This window comes from Aplidium turbinatum, chromosome 2 (assembly GCF_918807975.1).
Source record: "Aplidium turbinatum chromosome 2, kaAplTurb1.1, whole genome shotgun sequence".
In the NCBI taxonomy this organism is placed as follows: Eukaryota; Metazoa; Chordata; class Ascidiacea; order Aplousobranchia; family Polyclinidae; genus Aplidium; species Aplidium turbinatum.
This window is the reverse complement of record NC_137473.1, coordinates 42,535,112-42,543,052: the sequence shown is the minus strand read 5'-3', so window position 1 is coordinate 42,543,052 and position 7,941 is coordinate 42,535,112. Positions and strand designations below refer to the sequence as shown.

At 38.3% G+C, this 7,941-nt stretch overlaps 1 protein-coding gene across 1 annotated transcript; it reads right to left on the bottom strand.

Annotated features, from left to right (window-relative positions):
- Nucleotides 1-2,135: 2,135 nt before the first annotated feature.
- LOC145764779 (uncharacterized) lies at nt 2,136-6,924 on the bottom strand. The gene is made up of 4 exons (XM_082576453.1): nt 4,502-6,924; nt 3,275-3,468; nt 2,689-2,803; nt 2,136-2,463 (listed from the first exon to the last, which is right to left on the bottom strand). Exons 1-4 carry the CDS (start codon nt 4,633-4,635, stop codon nt 2,217-2,219), a joined length of 690 nt encoding a protein of 229 aa, XP_082432579.1. The 5' UTR covers nt 4,636-6,924; the 3' UTR covers nt 2,136-2,216.
- Between the last annotated feature and the right edge of the window lie 1,017 nt (nt 6,925-7,941).

Here is a 7,941-nt window from a genome sequence, read left to right as displayed (position 1 = left end):
AGAGCTTAATCCTGGCAGTTTCGTATACTTGTAGAGGCTTTGAATCACTGACGCAGGTTTTGGTAAATAGCATTGTTTCACTCGCTCAATTAGCCTATAATAGATTTTAAGGTTAAATAGGCTACATGTAGGCAGGGGCGTTGACAGGGGGGTCTAGGTGGTACTTTTGGACCCGGGCCCGGAATATTTAAGGGGCCGGGATTTAAAAGATTCCCGGCGACTTCAAACATTATCAAGATCTTTATATAATCAGATCTAAAGGAATTGCTATCAAAGGTTAAAACAGCCATTTCAGCCGTCAGATGGCAAAGTGCCGGGCCCCCTTCTGGGTAGGCTACTGGGCCCTCTTCAGCTCTCTGGTGGTAAAATAGCCACTTCAGCCACCAAACAGTAAAATAAAAATTGAGTTTAGTCTAAGTTAGTAGGTATAGTGATTTCCCTAACCACAAATATTTAGTAAAATATAACCCAAAACACAAATTTCAAAATAAACAAGCTAATGTTTGTTTAAACTCAAACACTGAAATGGCACAGGTAAGAAGATTGCTATCCCTATTTCTGGACTAAAAATTAGACCAAAACTGCTTTCAGCAATCACCAAGTGTTTGACCTAGCCCAAAAACCTTTCCCAAATCAAATTGAAAACTTTCTGACCGTCTGCACTAACTTTGCTGTAAATTCTCTTCTGGTGAGCCTAGAATGACCAGTGAAACATCAATGGAATCTGGGAGTAATACGCTAGCGCCATGTGACAAATAAAAGTTCAAAAAATCAACCACTAAATAGAGATAATAAGTTTTGCGGTTCTGGAAATTTTAAGATTGCGCAAGACTTGTTAAACAACCATGCTTTTGGCATATCGGGTTTGATCTATTCCTCTTAATTTTCTACTTTGAACGGCATGTGTCATCCTCATTTTAACAGCAACCTTTATATTCATAACATTGTCGATGAAAGGGGCCCGAAAATAAATTGGTACCGGGCCCGAGAAATCCTGTCAACGGCCTGCATGTAGGTTTAATCTACCTAACGAGTGACTTTTAAACGGAAAAAAATTTATGTTGGAGCACAACCGGACCAAAACAAGAGAGAAATTGCCAACATTTTCAGGGGACAGGTCCTCTGCCAGTCTTTTCGTTTGATCACTGTGCCTTAGGATTAACTATGTGTATAGGCATTAATTCAGTCGCAGGCCTACCTTTTGATGGAAATTTTCTTGCAAATTCAAAAGCATCCAGCAACTGTAGTACGGTAGCCTAAATGACAACAAACGGTGTTATAAACATCAATTAGGTGTACTCCTTCTGTAGAAACACCAAAAATCATAGTAAATGGGAAAAACAGATGGTGTTTACATCGTTCTTGAACATCATTCGCAACTTACCGATGCTGAAAAATATACCTGTTTACTCTGGATGGTCAAAAAACGTAGCGCTTGATTCTGTTAAACAAAATCGTCTCATTTTTTAAAAAGTTTGCCTGAAAGATAGCAAGTCTTCCGGTTGTTTCGTCCAGGGTTCCACAAGAAGTGAGTGACGACCCAAATTTGAGTCGCAAGACCTTCTACTCTGGGTTACAAAATAATTTAAATTGCCATCGGTACAGAGATATCTTAACTCCGAGATGGAAACTTGTTTTAGCTGAATACAATCGTAGGGCTCGTGGTGGTAAAATAATATATCGAAAATAACGCTCTTCTGATGCGAACTAACTTACTAGATTCATAACCTTATTAGAAACACTATGCTAAAGCTGACACAAGGAACGAGAAAACAAGATGATGTTCAAAAGTTTCTATTTACTACTAAAGCATCGTTAATTAGCTGCTTCGTGCCACAGATCTATGGTATATCTGCGGCACAGATAAGCTTATATATCAGAATCATGACACAATTTTACAAATTGACTTTGTTCCTGAATGTGCTAATGTCACATAGGCTACTTTTGCCTTATCGGTATTCTAAACTAAAAAGAAACTTCTTTTTCTATTTCATCTAATTTGCTACATCTGGCCGCTTCAGAGAAGGGTCTAGATTGCACGATCCCCTCTAATTTAAACTTTCAAATATGCTTTTTGCTTATCTGAAAATGAAACGCAACCCCTTCAGCTTTCAAAAGCCAGTCACACCCTCGACTGCAAAGCAAAGGTTTTATGACAAACAAAACAAACTCACAGATACACAATTCACGATCCATGATAAAACAGGGTCACAACTTCAAAAATGATTATCCAAGTTTTTTAAAACGTCATGCCAAATGTCATCTTTTTCTTCTTTTGTTATAGTCGAAAATAGTTCGGAAGATATTTGTTTTTCCCTGTAAGCAATGAAGCCTCCAGCTAGCACTTGGAAAGCAAGCATGTACAAAGATGGCCGTCGAATTCCAGACCAAGTTTTCTTCCAAAAGGCGCGAAATTCTTGAGTAGGAGGAAAGGTCATCTCCGGTATTTTCACTGCTTTGAAACTGGAATGAAATCGACGTTAAAATAGTGCAGAACCAAATTATACAATAATACATAAAAGTTTACAATCAATTTTAGCGTCTTATTCGAAAGGAAATTGATTAGCAAAGATACTAAAAATTTGTAAGGCTGAGTCAAGACCAGTGGACCTCGTTTACAAATGATCTGTATCTCGTCTATCGAACAAATGACTGGGAGCCGTATGAATTCTTCGGTAACCAACTCACCTGTCGGCGGCGATGGCTGAAAGAAGGAAGGACAAAACACCTGGCAACACGCATGCGGTCACTCCTTGAACGACCGCACCTCTTAATACTGCACAAGTTGTGCAGTGGAGTTTACCTGTAATTAGTAAGGTAGAAAGGGTGAGTCCCATAATTGATCCAAGCATCGGAGGATAAAAAGGTTCTCATTATACTAAGCCTTCGACACCAGTTCTTTCCTCTCGACCGCCATTCCTTCAGCAACTACGCCCATTCAATTTATTACATCCAGTGAAGAGGTGAGCGGTGTTTTTTAACAACCGGTTGGAGCCTGGAGTCGAACCAGGATTTCATGATTGGAAATCGAGCGTCTTATCCACTGTGCCACCCCACCGCCAGTCAAGTAAAAACGTACAAATCCCTAAAGAACTCATTCGCATATTGCAAAACGCAACTTGAATAATTCGAAACGATGCTCGTCAATACTTTTGTATATTTTCACCTTTAGTAGGCTTTTTGTCAATGACCAAGCCTAGTTGAAGTGTTAAAATCTAACGAATCTATTTGAAGAGCAAAAATGTCACAAAATTCCTAGACAGAGATGTCGTACCTTCGAGCAAAGGCCATTGGACAGCTCCGTATTGGGTGAGAAAGTTTGTGGAACTCGAGACGGCTGACAAACCAATAGTGGTGACAAACCAACTTTCATAAACCATAACTGACTTTCTGATTGATGTGTTCATGAATGTAGTTCCAAGTATACAGAGAGCACTTAATCCTTTTACCGAATGTTCAAAAAACACCCTGAAAATAATAGTAGTTCAGTACAGAGACATCATTTTTATTGATTACCTACACGGACTAGCATCTATCATGACTTCTTTAAAAAGAAAACAAAACTGCCATTAACAACCAACACAAAACCATCACAACACACAAGCATCAGTTGCATATTTTTCTGCCCGTTTTTCCACGCCTGACATCAGATTGGTCATGTATTTTATCACACCTATCTGCATAATGGTTCGACTTTTCGCCTTGGTTGAGGCTGACACAATACTAGCTTTCAAGCAAGCAAGCAATCGCCAGTTTTTACCGATAACTTTTTCTGCGTCCGCCGATACGTTTGAGTCTGGCTAACTACAGTACTGTTGTTCGTTTCGATTTTCGAAATCACGAAACTCCTGTGTTTACCCAAATGTTACATAATCATTAACAAGATATAGTTTCTCAGTGTGAATTACAAAAGGTAAGATCACTTTAACCTCAAGGTCAACGTTTATCATTCTTAAAGTATACTACAAAACTTTGCCAGAAGTGATGCTTAAAAGTTGGCGGCTACCAAATTCTCTCCACACAAAAGAATCATATCATATTTGTAGCTGTCAATTTAAAATACAGAAGAACCTAACAAGTTTGTCGTACTCCATACATACATTAAACATAAGGCAAAAAGTTGCGCTAAACATAATGTTCAGACCGTATATTGTTATTACAAGTTATTGCAAACACACAAATGGATCCTTGCGATAATTGGGTCTGGTGCTGGTCAAACTATGTGGTGGCTTTGAAATGGCCCGTTTCGGCTAGTTTCCTATTCGGGTACACTCGGTACAGTCTTTCTCGGCTAGTTCCCTATTCGCCAAATTTTTGAAAATCCAACCATAATCCTTCTGTAATCCAACAAAATCCTTCCGTGAATCTAACGAACCAGCCGAAAATGACTGCAGCCGAATCGGACTAGCCGAATCGGACCAGCCGAATAGTAGTAGTAGCAAAACATTCACATTTAACCATTTCACGCAAAAGAAAAATATTTTCAACTTAATCATTGTACCTGTCTTTTTTTTCGAGCTTTGAAAGTTTCTTCTCCATCAGCTCACGAAGCGTGGTGCATGGTTTTGAACTGTTTAAGTCAGGTGGGTTTGAGTCAGAAGAGAGATCTGATGTCAACTTCTTTATTACTCCCATAGCTTTTGCCTTGTAAATGATAGAAAGTTTCCAAACTAACTAAATCTAAACATAACATTGATACATTGTCCTAAAATCGAAACATGCATTTATCAAATCGAAAGATTCCAAACGAGCACAGACAATTCTAAAAATATGTAGTAATAATTTGGTGAAAAAATGTAGCTCTAAGAAGTTACATTTGTTTTATCAAAATAAGCAAAACCTGAACAAATATTCCATTCACGCACCACTCCGATCCTTCTCAATTAGAAAACAGTGTACAATTTTTAAGAAACAGTTTACTCTCAGCAAATATGAGTATAACTTGACAACCAAATAACTTCATCTGTGTTTACTTTCTCAACATGTGACCCAAAAAGCAATACTTTGAAATAGTGTTGGGCGATATATCGAATTTTCGATACGATATCTCGTAACTGCAAACCCCTACAAAAACGTTGCCGAAGCCAAACGGCAAAAGTTGAAATTGCCTCGGCAATTGCTGTGAACGTTTATTACGAAAAAAATTGTACCAAACATGGAAAACGAGAAGCGAAAAACATGCTAGAGTAGCCTATCACGACCGCACTGTTTGATTTGTTGTGATGTAATAATACCAAAAGTAGCGATAAAGCGAGCAACGCGATACGCACGCTGTTACGGTAATTCACGTTGAATAACTCACGGGGAGAAAAAGTAAGTTAATTTTGGGTTAATTCAACGTTCGAGTCAGCACAAATCCATTTAATTTTCCCGGCTGGTTATAGTGGTTATATTGCGTAACAACAATGCCAAATACAAAATTTACGTTTTTTTTACATTAATTCGACATCTAGCGACGTTGAATTATCATAAAATAACGTTAATTGCACAACCAAGTACCGGTAACAAATTAATCGCTCCCTGCGAGAAGATTGCCTCGATTTAGGTATGCAGTAACATAATTTCGGCACAGTTGGGATACTGCGAGCAACACAAAGTCTGTTTGATGAAGAACTAGATGTCAGAATCGGAATCATCAGATGCTGTATCGGAGGATGAGGTTCTCGTGTCATCACTGGAATCGGACACATCAAGAGGCTCATCGCTTGACTGTAACTCTACACTGTCTTCGCCGTTCGCAATGAAGCGTCCACGTTTTGCCGCTTTCGTGCTTTGATACCCATCCACGCCTCTTTTGCAGAGCTCCATCAGGGTGTTGACTAAGGAGCAAATCTATGGCAGTGGCATAACGACTGGGAGGAATGTCTAACCCTAACCTTACAAGCGCTCTTGTGGCCTCGGCATTTTTATGGCCGACGCTAATGCGCCATTCATGCATCTGCGTCGGCAATTGCCGACACTAATTTCGAAGACTGAGAAACTCTTTTGTTTATTAGTACAAAAATATCGAAAAGTATCGAAATATCGAGTATTTTTTCAAATATCGTATCGTTTTGTTTTTTTAATATCGCCCAACACTACTTTGAAATAACCATTAAGAACCTGGACATATCAAAAGACATAATCCATCCTACACATGCAGTTCCTCCGAACAATGATCTGCTAGCACTAACCATGTTGAGTGAGGTACGACGACCTAATGCCGCAAGACTCGATTGACATGAAACTTGATTATTTTTGAGTCTGTTTGTTCATAGCGAGGAACGAGATTAACTGCGGGGAGCCAGACTTTAGTGAATGTGATGCACCAGCGACAATTTTTGGCAGGATGTTCCGGCTAGAGAATTGCAACTCCGGCCGGAACTTCTGGTCTTTGGTAATATCTACTTTATATTATCAATGCTCCAACCGAACGGTTGTATAGCACTCTCACCAAGCATTCTGAACTTCGGTAACCTCTCGGCAATCTTTAGGATCCTTTGAATAGATCCATTCAGGAGTAAACTTTTGGGTAGATTTTATTATTTGGCAATATTTTTTGTCCACCTCATGTAGAATTGTAATTAAGATATGGAAGATTTTGATTCGAGTTCCTTGATCCCGTTGTCAATCTTACATTCCTCATAGCACCCTAAGTTGCATATATGCAACAAGGATTTTTAGGGAAGCACATGACTTTAGGATAATAGAATCAATATTTGCAAACAAAATTAAACAGAAAAACTTTCAATTGACCCTTTATTGCTCAATGTTGCAAATTTACAAGTTGTAGTCGATGTACTGCTAAATATTGTGTGTTAGTTGTCCTACACTTTTTTTGAATCTTTGATTTTCTTTTCTTGGGTGCCATGGGATTGACCAATGTTTGAATTGAAATTAAATTGAAATTACAGGCAACATGTACAGTTTCGCCAAAAGTATAGCCACTACTGCAGTACTATAGTGATGCAAAAAAATTATCCAAGGTCATGAACGTTACCATAGCTTACACATACGGTACGTCATACGTTACCATAGGCTCAGAGCCAGTTTTACCTCCGGCCAGGAGCAGGAGGTCATTCCATCACTACGACTTACTCGGAGACTTTGTCAAACATTTTAATTAAACTTATAGATTAAGTATTGGGATGCAGCTTGCTCACGTCCACAAACACAAAAAATGTAAATAACACACACACAAATGGAAGATGTTGCAGTTGATGTTGGGAAAACGACTTTTTCCAGTTCAAATGCTGATTTGCATGTGCAATTATAATAATAAGGAAAAAACAAGTAGGTAACACAAACCCATTTTCAGGCAAGAAAAATATCTCAATAAGTGTCTAATCCAGTGGTTTTCAACCTTGTTGGTGGAATGGAACCCAATGAAACATTCCAAAAGCTCGAGGAACCCCTGTTCAATAATTTAATTACCTTATGCAAAAAACATCGTTTGATCAATAAAATTAAATTAAAATACTCATGTTCAGATATATTTATGTGCAATAAAAATACAAACTGTAAAAAATTATATTTCTCATAAAAAATTTAATGAGAAACTTGAGCCTGGTGTTTCTTGCACAAGTCTTTAATATTGGGTCGTGTGTTTGACAGACACACACGAAGTTCATCTTCCACAGACAGCAATTGTGCTCGCCCTTTGTGCTTGCACAAGAAAGCATGCAAGATATCAATGAAGATATCAAAGATAAGTTTAAGGTTACGCATCCATGGAAGTTATTTGATGATAATCAGAATTTTGTGATTGGAACTACATATGTAATGGTGAAAATGCAGGGCCACAAGTCAAGGGAGCTGTGTCGATGGCTGAAGATTTAATTCGAAATGTTTTCCTGAACTTAGTAAAGATAAAAACGTTGGGAAAATTTTCTTTTCCCATGAAAGTGGATTCCATTAATGCTGTGCACCAAATTTGTGATGCCCTTGTTGTAATGTTGTATT

Coding starts and splice junctions, on each gene's coding strand:
- LOC145764779 (XM_082576453.1), bottom strand. CDS start 4,635: ATGGGAGTAATAAAGAAGTTGACATCAGATCTCTCTTCTGACTCAAAC. Junction 3,469..4,501: donor AAGCTCGAAAAAAAAGACAG/GTACAATGATTA, acceptor TATTATTTTCAG/GGTGTTTTTTGAACATTCGG. Junction 2,464..2,688: donor TCAGCCATCGCCGCCGACAG/GTGAGTTGGTTA, acceptor ATTTCATTCCAG/TTTCAAAGCAGTGAAAATAC.